The sequence below is a fragment of the Saimiri boliviensis genome, chromosome 9 (assembly GCF_048565385.1).
Source record: "Saimiri boliviensis isolate mSaiBol1 chromosome 9, mSaiBol1.pri, whole genome shotgun sequence".
In the NCBI taxonomy this organism is placed as follows: domain Eukaryota; kingdom Metazoa; phylum Chordata; class Mammalia; order Primates; family Cebidae; genus Saimiri; species Saimiri boliviensis.
This window is the reverse complement of record NC_133457.1, coordinates 29,876,598-29,893,454: the sequence shown is the minus strand read 5'-3', so window position 1 is coordinate 29,893,454 and position 16,857 is coordinate 29,876,598. Positions and strand designations below refer to the sequence as shown.

General features: G+C 37.9%; 1 protein-coding gene across 9 annotated transcripts in view; it reads left to right on the top strand.

Annotated features, from left to right (window-relative positions):
• The window catches only part of MECOM (MDS1 and EVI1 complex locus), a 575,892-nt gene that overhangs the window by 373,882 nt on the left and 185,153 nt on the right, over positions 1–16,857 (top strand). The window contains exon 1 of one of the 9 annotated variants that reach the window (XM_074405632.1): positions 8,033–8,580. The exons of 7 other annotated variants lie outside the window; for them this stretch is intronic. In XM_074405632.1, coding sequence (XP_074261733.1) covers positions 8,524–8,580 — 57 coding nt within the window. In that variant the 5' untranslated portion in view covers positions 8,033–8,523. Of the gene's footprint in view, positions 1–8,032; positions 15,573–16,857 lie in introns of those variants that run through there. One more of the 9 variants, XM_074405633.1, reaches the window with a different exon arrangement.

Sequence of the window (16,857 nt, the reverse complement as noted above, 5' to 3'; positions counted from 1 at the left end):
GATGGTGTTCTGCTATGTTGCCCAGGCTGTTTTTGAACTCTTTCTTTCTTTCTTTCTTTCTTTTTTTTTTTTTTTTTTTTGAGGCGGAGTTTCGCTCTTGTTACCCAGGCTGGAGTGCAATGGCGCGATCTTGGCTCACTGCAACCTCCGCCTCCTGGGTTCAGGCAATTCTCCTGCCTCAGCCTCCTGAGTAGCTGGGATTACAGGCACGAGTCACCATGCCCAGCTAATTTTTTTTGTATTTTTAGTAGAGACGGGGTTTCACCATGTTGACCAGGATGGTCTCGATCTGTCAACCTTGTGATCCACCCGCCTCGGCCTCCCAAAGTGCTGGGATTACAGGCTTGAGCCACCGCACCCGGCTGTTTTTGAACTCTTGAGCTCAAGCTATCCACCTGCCTCAGCCTCCCAAAGTGTTGGGATTACAGGCATGGACCACACTGCCCAGCCCTCAATGAATTATTTTACAAATAAAGCAAACATATGATTTTGATGCATAACAACACAAGCACAATGATAAAAATGAATTTAAGTCTATCTGCTTTGGAATTCACATGCTTTGGAGTTCACAAAGCATTTTCACACTATCTGTCACAGTCTAACTCTCACAGTCAATCAGCACGTTTCCTAATTTTGTGGAGAAGAAATGAAAATTTCCTAACTTTGTGGAAAAGAAATGAAATTTCAATAAGTAAGTGACATAACCAGGGTCCCGCTATTTCTACACTAGAGGTACTTCCTCTGCATTAGTTCTTCTCAGTCGGCAATGTGAATGTGATTTACCTGAGGGCCTTGATTAAACACAGAATTCGATTGAGCATTTCTGGAGTGGGGATGCAGATTCTGCATTTCTCACAGGTTTCTAGTAGGTGATCATGCTTTTCTCCATAGATCACACTTTGAGTAGCAATATTCTGCATCATAATTGGTTCCTATGTGATGTGATTAAAGACAACCTTGCAGAGTTGCTTTGTGCAATGTGTTTAGAACATTCAGAGCCAAAGGCTTTGAAATTGGTTATGACTGGTTTCTGTGGGAGGAGACCAATCATAATACCATGAAGAGTTAATCAGTCATTCTTCCTTCTGAACTTCTCTCAAATAGGTTCTCTTTCCTATTTCACTTCTGCTGCTTTCATTCGAGCCATCAGTGTCTCTCTGCTGGGTCATCGCAGCAGCTCCAGATTGCTGGCATCTCTTATTCGCCATCAGCCTCTCCCACTGGCATCAGTTCTTTCTGTCTAAAATACAATGTCATTATGCTGTTCCCACCTTTAAAGGCCCACAATGTTGTTCAATCTCCAATATGATGAAATGGAATTTTTGAGCACAGTGTATTAGGGACTTCATAGTTTGACCTGTCCCCTTTATCCATATGTCCTCAGCTACAACCTACATTGTGGCCACAACCACTCCCTCTTTAGCTTCAGACACGATACTTCATCGACCCCAAACATCTCATGTTTTCCAAATATAGTGTGCTTGCTCTTTTGCTTCCATGGAATTTCATTTCTAAATCTGTTCTATTTCTTTACTAGATCTAATGCCAAATCTTTCAGAATCTAGTGAGATGCCTGGCAATGTTCCTTACAAAGTAAGCACACAATAAACATTTGTTGAATGAATATACTGGATACCTAATATAAATAGCTCCAATGACTGTTGCATTAGTATGTAAGGTTGGTGGTAAATAGTTGCAAAACTTGAAAATAATATAATGAGGCTTGGATATTTGCCTGGATTTCACAAAAAATTACTGAAGATAATCATTGTATGGTGAAAGAAATGCATGGAAATTGCAGAAATTGCAGAGCAGTTTGTTTAGCTGATCGTGACCAATGACATGCTTAGGGTAAAAGCAAAGGGAGGCCCTAACTCTAGGTCATACCTCGTCCCATGGCATGTTCCACATGCATTTCTTTCCCTCTTGCCAATGTTACTCCATTCAGAAGAGTAACAGTCTGGGTGACATGACTGAAGATGTTAGCTGAATCTTTTGTATTTCTCCCCTCTGCCTCTGTGTTATAATTTCTGTGGGACTGCTGTTCATTTCTGAGTTCTCCATGAAAGAACTTTAAAGGGTGGTGGTTTAAAAAAAATCTTGACCTATTTTCTTTTCTTTTCTTTCTTTTTTTGAGACGGAGTCTCACACTGTCACCCAGGCTGTAGTGCAGTGGCACAATCTCGGCTCACTGTAATCTCCACCTCGTGGTTTCAAGCAATTCTCTTGCCTCAGCCTCTCAAGTAGCTGGGACTGCAGGCATGAGCCACTACTACCAGCTAACTTTTTTGTATTTTTAGTAGAGATGGGGTTTCACCATGTTGGCCAGGATGGTCTCAATCTCCTGACCTCATGATCCACCCACCTCGGCTCCCAACATGCTGGGATTACAGGCACGAACCATCGCACCCAGCCAAATCTTGACAACAATGAATTATCAGTCTTGCTTTTGCAAGCAAAATAGCAGAGGTTTTCCATTTAAGGAAGCAAGAGAAATTACAATGACCAAAGGGATAGTAAGACTCCTCTGTTAGCACATCAATATTGGGTTTTTGTTAAGAAAATAATCAAAACAGCAAGTTGCCAGACAAGCTAGTTGCTAAGTAAAGTGTAGATTGAATATTGGGCAAGATTTTAAAAACCTGTTTGAATAAGTAAATATTAACTTAACAATTAGCAATAGATTTTATTATGCTACATGAAACAAAACAGTATGCTTATAAACACAAAGCCACGTACGTACACAAACGTAAAATATCTTTAATTTTCAGGAGTGGAATTCTCTAGCTTTTCTATTATTAGGAATCTAGAGGGTTAACTTTTCTTCTTTTTCTCTCTTTTCTGCTTTCTAAATTTCCCTTTCTGTTCTTCTACTACTACCTACTTACCCGCTTTCCCTCTTCTCTTCCTTCCTTCATTTGTAAAACGTATTTCCCACCAAACAACTATGTAACAAGCAACTTACTCTGGTCTTTTTCTTGTGTGTAGTGACGGGAAGAAAGGGAGTGTGGTGAGGAAGAAACTAACCCAACTAATTCCAATGTTTCAGCCAGTGAATAAGACATTGGATTCTAAATATAAGACAAAGGCATGATTCAGACCTCGAGAAAGATTGAGATTTGTGGTCAGGAACCCTAAACCAATTCTAAGTTGTGAAGATCCTTGTTATTAAGGTGGTGGTTGATGTGAGAAGGAGCAAAGCTCCTGCCTACTTTGGAGAGAATGTTTAGAAATTGAAAGTAGAGGCAAAGCTAGAAACACATTTGAGTGAACTAAGCCAAATCTGAAGGAATCACTTCTGAACGTAACCTAAAATTGTATCAAATGGCAGGGCCATAGTTTTTATCCCTTTCATTCAGAACTGACAGCAAGTAATCCTGAGCCTGCCTAGGCCAGACAGAGTGCAACATAGTTCATATTTGGAATGTTGGTGGTTTCAAAGTGCTTAATGTTTTTAGTGTCTCTATTCCTCTGGAAAGAGCTGGACAACTCCCAATATTTGACTTGTCTCTTCAAGGTTAAATAAATGCTCAAATGGTGGATAAGGCAAGGGACCGACCAGATGAGCTAGAGTTTGTCATGCATCAGGAAACTTCATTGCTCCCTTTGGACTGTACTGACCACGACTGTGCTAAAACAGTTCCATTGACTATTCAGCTCCACCTTTTCCTGATTTTGTTGTCTGTCATTCTAGTACAGTGGTTATCAGACAAATCGTGAGAGAATTAAGATGAAGACTCTTGTAGTTATATAGATGAATCTGATAAAACTTTCAGGATAACCTTTGGAAACCCCCCTAAAAGGGTACTGTTTCTGAGATTACATGAAAGCTTTAATTTTCTATGTTGGCTTTTATGTTACAATTCTCAAAATAAATTTGGAAGCCACTAAGTTTTTACTGCATTCATTTGGCACACTGTGGTTTAAAGTTTATATTCAAGTACTGAAAATAAAATTGATCTCAGTTAAAGGCATTTAGGACCGGATTTAATGACTTGTAGAACTGGACTTGTCCAATATGCAGACTGAATAAATCAGCAGAGATTTTTGGCAAGATCAAGCCCTGGGTTGGGTTGTGCATAAAATTCTGATGGTAGCTCAGGAATGTCGGGAGGCTTAAGGTTAATGTGGCCCTTTTAAGAAAGAGCGAGAAAAAAGAGAGCATTTGTATATATGTTGGTACAGAGCCTGATGAAAAACATAAAGAAAATGAACAAATGAGATTCCTATACACTATTAGTAGTGAAAGCGTGCCATCATTCAGTGAATGTTTTCGGAGAGTTCACTTCGTTTCGGGAACTGTGCTTGATACTGTGTTTGTAAATATAGCAATAGCTTTGTTTATCTACTAAGTTGGTCCACTTCAGAAAACCTGAACCAGGAAAATAATTAAGATTTCTTCAGGGTTAGGAAAGAAAACTCTGAGATTTCCATGATTAATGGAATGGATTTGAGCTTTTCTGAAGCAGCTGGTACAAGGGCATCTCTTTGGGAGAAACCCTGGTTGGAAGTCAAGAAGAATGTTTTGTGGTGTGAGTTCCCTTGTTAGTCATATTTAATAGTTAGAGCAGAGTTCACATCTGGGAACCCTTGGAGAATTGGCCATTGTGAGAACAGTGAACCAAGAGGAAACACAAGTAATAAATACTGGAAGGCTTAATCTGATCTCTTGCCTGTCTTCAAAGGAGGCTTCATTTGTAAAGGACATGCATGATCATGAGGAAAGGACCCCCATTAGGCAGTGTAGAAATAATAAAAGACTATGTCCAAAGTCTCTGGTGCAGAGAGGTTAGGGGACTGGCTCTGTGCTCAATGGGGAGAGTGATGGAGTTGGACTAAAATTCATCTTTGGTTCGCTTTTCAGGGTCCTCTGCTTCATAGAGGACCATTCTTTCTTTTTACACCACAGTAAGATTTATCTGACAAGAAGCTTCTGTCTGGAAACAGAAGAGTTAGAACCTGGCGAGGCAGTTATGCTCATTCAACTTTGATTTCTCTCTCTTAAATTTTCTTTTTTAAGGAAGAAAGTGTTTCTTCTCCCTTTTTTTTTTTTTTTTTTTTGTTTTCAGGGAATTCTAAGGATGAAGACCAGAGAAACACCATTGAGGCAGATATAATATACATACCCATTTTCTCTCTTATGCTACAATGCTGCCTGATGTAATTTGAAAGTATCCTCATGATTTAAGAGGGGAAGTAGCCTCATGGAGTGAAATCCTGGTGCTCCTAGAAAATTATGACACCACTCGTGTTTGTGTGTTTAACAGGAATTGGCTCTTGTTGTACATCTTTTTATAGTTTGTTTTTTCATTAAGTGTTTTGGTCCTTATAATAATAGTAAATACTTTATATAGTGGTCACTGTGCTATGCACTTTGTATGCACTTTAGAAACTTCAAATTATTTAATATAGACTTGCTACATTGTTTTAAATTACATTTAGTTTGGTTAATCTCTAATTTTTGGATATTTAAGGTGATTACTTTTTTTTTGTTTCTGTAAACAATGTTGGACAAGATCTTCTTCTGCACACCTTCTTGGATAAGGGTGAATGGTTGCAAAGGCATCAAAAACATCTAGTACACATCATCTGATTACAGTGGTTGCCTCTGAGGAGAGGGAGTGCACATAGATTGAGATGTGGTTCTAGGGGCTTTAGCCTTATATGTCATGTTGTAGAACATTATTAAACTAAAATATAGTCTCATATTACTTGTGTGTTAAAATTATTTTAAAAAATAAATACAAGGCTAGAAATTTTTTGGCACATAACTTAACCAACCTGATCTTTTTATCCCCGACTTTTAAAATATCATCTACCATAAATACTTGATGTGTGGCTATGGCAGACAAATGAAATGTTATATGTTGCAATGCTTTATGAAGTGCTAAATATATTCAGGCTACTCGTATTCTAACATACCTGCATTTCAGTCATCAGTAAAGGCACCTTAGAATCCATAAGAAGTAAATATGCCAGTGAGTGTTCCCTAGTTTTAACAAGCATGTCATCTACATTAAAAAAATATTTATGTTGTATTAGTAAGAATTCAATTCAGCATGATAATTCACATATAGCTTTGAAATTTCATATTTACTAATGTAAATACCAACCCTCTTAATTTACTACAATTTCACTTGTTAGAATCAGGTGTAATTTTGAGTATTGGTATTATGTACAGCATTGCTAACCTATTTAATGTGTAACTCACGTGGTATAGTTTCTAGAGCTTTGTTCCGTACAGCTGTTATAATTATACCACATAATCACCCTGAACCTGTAAGCATGGGGGCACCCACATTATCAAATTGTAGCAGTAAAAAAGAAAAAGGGAAGAGTGAAATTAAACAGTGTATTTTAAATTGACATTTGTGTGTCATTAGAAAACTAAGATATTTAGCAGGGTAATAATGTTCCAGCACAGATGACCTTGGAACATTATCAAGCCTTCCTGCTCATAAGATATAGCATACTTTAAACACCCTAGTCAGGAGACCTTCCAAAAACAGACCCAGTGACAGAACCTAGATAACTGTTTCAACCCTGTACAAATTTCAGTGATAAAAATGTGTATAAATATCTAACCCTATGAGGATAGAAAATGTATAGTTTGCTCCTTTCTATGTAAGAATGTTCCCTTCTGCAGCAATCTGTTTTGAGGTCAGATCAAATGTTGCCAGTTAGTTTTAACTTCCAGGCTTTTTAAACGTCCTTGCCTTAATGTCACTACTCTGGGCCATTCATACTATTTTAGCAGGTCTTAGGATAAACATTTCTCTGTATAAATACATGCTTTGAATAAATCAGAGGGCGCGCGCACACACACACACACTCACATTGGTACCTTTTCAGGTAAAAGGACTTCAGTGAAAACTCTCCCAGAAACTGTTTTCTAAAAGACTTTTCCCTTTCTAAGTAAGGATAGAGCCAAAGTGAGAATAAAGGTTCTTTATGGTTTAAATATGCCACTCCCTATTGTGCACTTTTATGGAGCTATGCCTTTTATTTTAGTTTCTATTTTATATCTATGATCACTTCAAAGTCTATTATAAACTCTGGAATAAGAGATGCCCAATAGAACTTTCAGCAGTGCTGAAAATGTTCTGTAATCTACATTGTCCAATAGGGTAGCTACTAGTTCTATGGAGCTATTGAGCACTAGCATGAATGAGGAACTTAATTTTTATCTGTATTTTAAAAATTATTTCACTTTAAATAGGCATATGTGGCTAGTGGCTACTGTACTTGACAGTGCAATTATAGATCACATTTCTCTAGTTCTATTCATATATGAACAGATATAGAGAATATATGATATGAATAGAAATAGAGAAACTTCAACATTTATAATGTAGACATTTGATATGAAAAACTACTCCTTTTGTTCTATTTAGCATTACTTAATTTGCCTCTAAAACTTGAATTCAAACCCTGTTCTCCAGGGTTTATTTTGCTTCAACCTTTTGATTTCTTCCTGCTCAACCCCCATGCTATAGTCAGCTAGTGAGTATTTTTCACAACTTATATCCAGAAAACAGTGTAATGCTAGGAAATGGGAAGATATGCTTAGTTCATAACGTACATTACAGAATGTCCTTATTAGATTTCTTGTTCTCATTATCAAATTTACATTATCACTCAAACAAGTGAATGTTTATTGAATGTGTAACTCTCTTCTATTGAAAATCAGGCAGACTTTTAAATTGGCAGTACTCCTCACTCATTTTTAAGAAGGTTTGGAGGCGGGGCATGGTGGCTCATGCCTGTAATCCAGGCACGTTGTGAGGACGAGGCAGGTGGATCACCTGAGGTCAGGAGTTTGAGACCAGAATGGCCAACATGGTAAAACCCCATCTGTACTAAAAATATGGTAATTAGCCGGGTGTGATGGCATGCACCTGTAATCCCAGCTCCTTCAGAGGCAGAGGCAGGAAAATTACTTGAACCTGGAAGGTGGAGGTTGCCGTGAGCTGAGATCACACCACTGCATTCCATCCTGAGAAACAGAGCGAGACTCTATCTCAAAAAAAAAAAAAAAAAGCTTTGGAGAGATGTGACAGTCATTCCTGGTTGTTGAGTTTTAGCTATGAGCTGGCTTAGTAGACTCCACATAGCCATGACAGCACACAGGGACAAAGCCATCCTCTTCAAGGGTTTCCAAGAACTAAATTGCCAGTAAGCAGGAACTTCCTGCTGCGCTATGGGGCCTATGAATGTGATTAGGATGAGCAACGATTCTACCCAGAAGTGGGTAGAATGTTGACACAGTAAACATTCAGATTACCTCGCTGCATACACCCCAGTCTTCACACACACCGCCTAAGATAAAACTTCTATAGAGAAACTGCAGCTATCCCAAGCCCTTCTCTCAGGTTCCTTCTCTACTTAGAGACCAACCAGGATGCACAGAAAACATAACTGATACCACTTAGATAATTATTGACTAGTTTTAGTGTTGATGGGGGCAGTTGAATTCCTTTTCTCTTCCTGGTTATGTTTCACTGATGCAATTTGCTTATTTCTATGTGGAAGCATGATGATTTGTACTCTGTGATGAGATCTTCAGTGACTGCAACAAAGGTAATTTGGTGAAGTGCTCCTACACAGCATATATGGCTTTAACATTTTGAAATATTCCCTTTTTAATCTCTCTCTGTGATTTTGAGTATGCAGGTGGTGGTGGATGTACAAAATCATTTGCTTCTTAACAGATGTTCTGATGCCTTATTTGTGGCAAAGGGATACTGTAGAAATGTGTTCTTGTGAATTTCTAAGTGCTCACATAAAACAGCATGTGGGCAGCTGAAAAACAACCAACCCATGCATGCATTCCTCTTCCTCTTGAATCCTTGGAAATTACCTCGATTTTCCTCTTCTGTAGCTGACTACCTCGTTTTCATATTTCTGTGTTTGGGGGAGGTAGATGCTTCAAGCAGAAGTTAAGGAGATGAGGTGCTTCTCCTTGGCCAGCTTGCTGTCCTCTCACCCTTGCTCCAGCTCTTTCCTCCAGTCCTCTCGGCCTCCCCTCCTCTGCCCTCACCAGATGTGGGGAGGTCGAGATCTCCTGCACCCAGCCAGTGCCCACCCTACGACCCTTTTCTTTCTATTTGAAAAGTGTGAGGAACGGAGTGAGGGGAATGACATTGCCAGACAAAGAGAAGTTTTTCAAAATGTATGTGCAACTGAATATGCAGCCACTGACTTTTGAAGGTCACAGGGGCCGGCCAGGTGTGTAAATGATTTGCTTTCTCCCTTTCTTAAACATTCTTATTGGTAAGTCGCCATCCACCCCAGCTTCTAAGATGGTCTCCACAGTATTCAGATGTAATTTAAAACTTATACCAGGACTTTATCAGAATGTTTTAAGGATTATCTTTATATATAATATTTTGTCCTTACTTGCTATTATGTTTCTCTAATATAATTTTTTTTGTATGACCAGCTTTCTTCTGTTCCACATTTCTTTTACCTCAATATATTCTAGGGACAATGTAAATAAAGCTAGATTGAGTTTGTCCTACTAAGTGGTTGTGTGGTGACTGCTAAGGTTTTCTGTAGCTCCAGGAATCTGTGATTCAACTCCTTCCAGAGGCTGTGTCTCTCCCCAGCTCCCATGTCAGCCACTTCTTCACTTCTCTCTGACTCCCATGAATCATGTTAGATCTCCTGGGTCCTACTCTGGGAACTGACATACTTTCATGAGTCTCAGGACTCATTTAACAATGTGAATTCACCCTGCCAAAGGGTTAATCTTCTAAGACTAAGTGCAGACTGGGTAAAATAAGTGAAGATCAATGGTTGAACCCTGCCATGAGTGGGGTATTCAATCATGCGGGTTTCCAGCCAGATTTTTAGAAATTTGCATCACAGAAGTCACCTGGGTGTCACACTCTGAGGAACTCTGGGTTAATGTGTGGTGAACAGAAATATCAAGTTTATGCCTATAGGGTAGTTTTTATTGGTATGAGCTTAAGCACAGAAAAATGGCCTTGATGGTGTTAATTTTTTTTATGGGCAGTGCATGATGACTGGTCTTGGAATGTTAGCTGCACTGTTGCAGAGCTAAAAATGTTACCCTGAGACGTTTTAAAAGAGTAATAAATATCTGGTTTTAAAACACAGATTTTAAAAAATTATAAACTTGGAAAGTCTTTTTTGGTTATTGTTGTTGTTTTAAAATCGGAGTGCTAAGGATGCCTTTTCCTTTCCTGGCTTTCTCCATAAGCAATTGCTTGGTTTGGTAATTTAGTGATTATTTGATTGTTGAAACATTGGGCATTTGTGCTTTAACAAAGATACGCCTGGTGATGAGACTGTGTCCTTTTATCCAGACAATCTGGCTTCACGATGTGAAGACATGGCTGTGTTCAGGGCTTGTGGCTGCAACCCTGCTTGTGCTGTGCCAAGGATAGTCCTTTGATGTAGAGGGAGTGGCTCCCAAGAAGGGCAGGTGTGATTTCCAGACCTGGATTGTATGAGTTTGATACATACTCCAGAAACTAACTGCAACTCCAATGGTGCTTTGTGGGGACAGCTATACCTTGGGATTGACTCCCTTCAGAGAAATTGGACTTGTCTTTGTTACTGTCTACATGGAGAGAAGTGGTTAGGCAGGGACAATTGTACCTCACACATAAATGTGGACAAGAAGGACTTAAATTCTTGTCAACATTTTCAAACTATAAAAACAGTATTACAAAAAATTTAAAAACCAAAAATAATTTTCACTGAAGTTTTTTGGCTCTGCCTAATCAATTTTCTTATAGCTTCAACTTTTTCTTGACTAATATTTTACCATCAATTTGGGCCAGTTATTTCATAGTCTTTATGATTATTGTTGTAATTAAGTATTAGTCCATACAGGTGCAATCATTTACTTAATTTTTTCTTCAAGTGTTAGTTACTTGCATGGTTTAAATTATACTATTAAATGTAACCCCATCACCACAACAAAAACCCTAATGAATGTGTCTTTTACCTATTGTTATGTATTTTTAAAAAATTCTCAGCAGTAGAATTATTAAGACTGTAAACACGTTAATATTTATATACATGTTATAAAATTTGTTCTTGCTTTCTGAAAGGATTCTAACAGTTTTCAAAGCTTTAGCATATAAGTGTACTTTACCTGCACTCAATTTAATATTTAAGATAAAAATGTTTAATATATAAGTTGTGGAATTATAATTAGATATATAAATATTATAAATTACATATGTGTGTGTCTATATAGATATAGATATAGGTATAGGTATAACCCAGAACCTTAAATTCCTACTTCAATAATCTGTGAAAGGGAACATTTTTTTCATGTATTTAGAATTTACTTTGCACTTATTTGAATGTCTATTACTGTCTTCCCTTTATTTCAGCTTTTATAAATTTAACGTAGCCACTTAGCTAGATGCTAACCCATCATTTAAAAATGTATCACTTACTATCCAGATTCTGATACCAAACACATAGGCCAGGACATTGTCCCTTTCTTACCAGGTTCAGTGAGTTTATAACTGCTATACGTTGTCCTTTGTTGAGCGTGTTTGAATATGCACAGTGAAATGATTCTTTTTAAATGACTTTGTAAGGTAAATGCATAAAACACCTATGTTTTGGACCAACTGGGTGTGAAATACACACACACACACACACACACACACACACACAGAGCTATGTATGTATGGAGCTATCAGGAAGGCAAAATTTAAACAAAAACATTTCTATTTTCCAATTAATGGCTAACTATTGCCATAACACAAACCTACTCTCTTTTTAAATTTCAAATAAAATCGAAGAACCAAAAGTGTTTATGTAATTAAAAATAGCACCAAAGAACTAGAATAATTAGCTTTAGGTGTTAGAGAAATTTTAAATGATTCAAGCACCTGCTTAAGACATACTTGGGTGTCAGAGATAAATGATTCTCTCATTTTTTTTTTAGCATTAAGTGAGGTTTGATGAGGAATTCCTATTACAGAGAGCATGACCAGGATTTTTGTTGAGCAGGAGGCCAACAAATTAAGAAGCATGTTTTAATTTGGCAAGAGATTAACTGGAATCCAGTTGCATTTTCTGCAATGGCAAACCTACAAAATAAAGTGATAGTTTTCATTCTCAAGTCATACCATGAGTATGTTTTGAGTTCATTGCAACTAAACTCAGTGCCTTCTAATTAAAGCATTTTTTCCACATGTATTTAGAATTTGTTAGCAGGGAGATTTTTTAATAGGTGACTTCTATTGTAAGGAATCAATCAACCAATTTTTGTTTTTTTTTTAAAGCTGTATCCAGACATAGGATGGAGAAATAAGCAGTCTTTTTCAGAGTTAAAAACTTAGCACAGCTGCCTTCAGCCCTCACTTAATCATTAACTTAACATGCTCCTTTGGGTAGATAGAGCATTCAAAAAAGTCTCCATGCCTGAATGTATTAATCCAGAAAAGGAGAGCAGCAACATAATGGCAGGCTGACCACCTAGGAATAGCATGAGAACACGAAGGTAAACACATGGAAATGGGCTTTGTGTGCACCAAGAGTAATGCCATTCACAGATGCGAAGTGTTATTCAGAAACTAGTTCTCATGAGGTGCTTATTCTTGTTATTTCTTAAAGAACTCCTTGCTCCTTGACAATTCACACCCTTCATCTTACAAGGATAGGCTGGACTTGCTGCTGTTTACCAATTAAATCCACTTAGTAATTAGAAACTGTTTGTCTTCCGCCCACCCCTCAATCTCCCTCTCCCCATCTGAAAGTCTTAAACAAACACCAGGTCTGTGATAAATGGTGCGTTTTAATAAATGTTTTGTAAAGGCCAATATTGAATTGTGCGATTGGAAATACAGCTGCGTAGTTATAGCGAAGATGTCTACATACTACTGGCATCTGTTTAGTAGGTAATGTTCTTAAATGGCCTGGCCTTTCTCCAGACTTTGATTATTCATAAATCTGTTGAGTGTGGCAAGTTGCACTATTAGCGTTTAATCTTTTATTGAAGCCAACTCAGGAGGCTGAAATCTATTTGCTTTAGCAAGCTTGTTCACTGATAAAAGTATGATGTAAAATTTTCCTTTTGTGAATTCCTTAGTACAAGAACAACACAGCTGGGCACAGCACAGATCATATTTATCTTTTCATTAACTAAAGTACAAGAAGATAGCATCATTGGAGGCTTACAAGGAGGGATTGCTAAAGAACAGTTCTCCTCCTGTTTGCATACCCACTTGAGAAAAGCTTTCCAAACAAGTATTTGAGATACTTGTGAGAAAAAGCTGGTGGACTTGTCAAAAGAAGACCAAGTGAATGTATATAAAGTGGTTGGATTTCAGATAACATTTTTTCCTTGAGTGTTTAGGTTAGTTAAATATTAGAGGAGGAGAGATAATAAGACTGTTTGTCGCCATAAACTTAGACATACATCTTTTTTCACAATGTTGGTATGAAAGGCCTATCAAAGATTTTCCATACCAGATGATTTAGTTTCAACCTGGTAAAGGACATTGTAGATGGAGAAAGATTGTTTGGATTGTTTCCAGGAACCTGGGAAATTCGTAGAGTTTACCATAGATACAATATTTTGGTTCTTGTGAATAACCTAATAACTAATTGGTCGTCATCGAGAGGTTTAAGAATTTTAAAAACAACTTAAAAATTTTCAGCATTATTCTCCCTAGTAGAGGAAGACTGTGAGAAATTCTTGAGATTCTGGTGGTATTTATTTGCAATGTGCACTATACTTGGCCATTAGGGGACAACTTCAAGAGTGAAATAAGTGACTTATGGCTTAAATGTATTAATGCAAATTCTTTAGGTGGGTGAGTATGATAAAATTGAGTCTTCTCTTCCTTTTCCTGCATCCCTGGATCCTGGGGATTGTGATTATTCATGGTTCTGTAGTTCCTCCAACCCCTGGTAAATGGCAAGTATATAGGAGATAACTACAGAATGATATATGTGCCCCTTCAGAACTGTTGAACTCTGAAAAAAAAAAAAAAAAAAAAAAAGGACAGTGCTATAAATATGTTCCCCTTTTGTCTTTTCTACTACATCCCAGAAGTATTCAGGAAGGAGTAGAGAGTATGCAGAATACAGAAGGGAGGCATTTTTTTCAGTCAAATGTAGCATCACTTCAATCACCTTGAGCTCAACTCTGGCCCAGGGCTGTCAAAGATAGGCTAATGTTTCATCCTAGGGCTGAGATTAATTTATCAACTACTGCCCACCTCCTCAGCCTCACAGGTCCCTTTCTTAAATGGAGCGAGAGGCAGACAAGGGCAGCCCTTTCCTGCTTCCATTTACCTATCCTGGTCTCATTCCTGTTTCCTTAGGTTCATCCAGCCCAACATACTTATTTTATAGAGAAGAGAACTAAGGCCATCAGATGTAAGGAGAGGTTTTAAAGGCCATACGGTTTATGGAAAGGCAAAGATTAGACATTGGCCTCAGTCAACACTTTTTCAACTTCCCTGTTATGTCTGTGTGAGTAACAGAGACCACAAAAACAGTGGCTTAAAATTTAAAAGAAATCTGAAGGCTGGCAGGCAACTGCTGTTATGGCAGCCCTGTGATATTCTCAGGAACCCTAAATCCTTTTGGCTTCCTCATGTAAAACTGTAAGGTGTGACCTTCAATCTCACATTCTCAAGATGGTTGCAAATCGTCAGCCATGCTGTGCGTCTTCTAAGCAATAGAAAGCTAAAGAAAAACAAAAATAGTACATGTCCATAAGTCAGTCCCCTTTGAAGGGCTTTTCTGGACGTCTCCACGCAGGGGTAACTGATTATCCTTACTTGAACCCAGTTGCAAGGCAATCTGGGAAGTCTAGTCCATTCTTTCTTTTTCTCCCTCCCTTTTTTCTTTCCTTTCTTCCTTTTTCCCTTCTCTCTCTCTTTCCCTATAACGACCTGAATAAAATTGTATCTATTAGTAAGGTAAAAAAAACGAATTGATATTGAATAGGCAACTCCTTGTCTCTGTGCCCTTATATTTCATATTAAGTAATTACTTTAGGATTTGGAAGCATAATAATATTTTACAGCAGTTTTTCCTTTAATAGTATGTCCTCAAATTGCCAATATTAAAGACCAAATATAATATGGGACAAGAAGTTCAGATTGCTTTATGTGAGTGAAACAATGGGAGGAAAACTTAGAAACTATCGTCTTTGAGCTGTGTTGGCTCTCCACATTCAGTGAGACACTGGTTCTATTGTTTCCATTGGCTTGGAAGTGAGCCTGGAAACAAACACTGATGCTGACTTCACCTAGGCATACTTCATAGATAACAACAAAAATCATTTAACTATTTAGAAGTAAATAGTTTGCTTATTTTGCCCCATACATTGAATGCTTATGCCACTTTCAAAGCTTGAAATTGCAGCCCATGTTAAGTAACTTAGAACTTTGACCAACAATGACATAATTACCCAGGTCTTGCTGTGGGGAAGTAACTGTACTAATGCATAACTTTACTAACAGATGTGTTCATGGGCAACACTGAAGAGAAGTTACTTGCCAATATCTCATTGGTCATGAGATTCATGGTGCTGCCTGGCTATGGATTTGTCTCTTACTAAGGTTAGTTTCCTTTGTTGAGTTAATTCCATTTATTTATTGTGATGTGAATGTAACGTAATTATTTAGAGTAGGAAATTACCAAAGTAAAAGCCCTCCTTGATGTTTGACTGGCAGCCATGTTACCTCATAAGTAACACACTCTTTATATAGATTTTGTTCTTGTCAGGATACAGAGTAGAGACCTTGGAAGACATCAAAGAGAGTTCAAGAAGCAATAATGCTAGAAGACTCCCACACCTGGAAATCCGTTAACATTACTCTGTCCCCTGAGTAAAGAATTGCTTAGTAGCATAGTAGTGCTGCCTCATGCCTCCTTATCCTTGACGAGTGTAGTCATTAGTACTGCAGAGTGGACAGGTTCGGGGGCTGGTCCTAGTGAAGGAAAAGGATTATAGAGAGTTAGAATCTAATATGCCACCTGCATGAGTAAACATAGGAAGTACTGGGTGTAAAACCCTTCCTCTTGCATTAGATCTTGCCTAAAGCATTTGACTTGGTATGCATTATTAACTTACTGTTTCAATCCCCTGCTTTTAATGTTCCACTGCACTCAGGGCTGGTCACTGGCCTATGGGTTCCCAGCTTTCTGATGTCATACATTCCTTTACTCCAAATTTGTAGCCTGAGAAGAACCTTATGATGACATTTATCAACTTCAATCTTCCAGTGATGACTTCTATGTCAAATACTAAACTCACTATTTTAAAAACTGAATATTTAGAACTACAAATCAGACATAATAATATTAGTATGTACCTTACCAAATAATTGCTGCACTTTCTTGTTATAGAGAAGGATACTGAAAATGTATTGATTTTTCAAGAAACTCCCTTACTTGAAAGCCTATCTCTGTCTGCCCGCACAGCATGGATGGTCCTCTGTCTGCATTCCATCATGCCTGCCTGCCACACCTTATCAGTGCAGAGCCCTATGAAGAGGGTCCTATATATTAGCCACAACATAACCCATGTGGACAAGATCATCCCTGGTAATTAGCCACTGGTGGAGAAGTGATTTAGAATGAACAACTCAACGATGCCATTATTTATCATATATTGTAGCCATGGATAAGGTTAAAAAAAACTTCCTTCAAATTGGGGTTGATTTATATAGCAAGAATATTGGCAACTGAACTTTAGCTAACTTTTTTTTTTTTTTTTTTTTTTTTTTACTGCTGCTTAAGCAGATCCTAGTTGGTAGAGATCCTGACAGTTCCAGTTCCTGACTAATGTAACTACTCGAAGCAACAGTTAGCCCTGAGCAGTCTCGAGCCAGGATCCTGGCA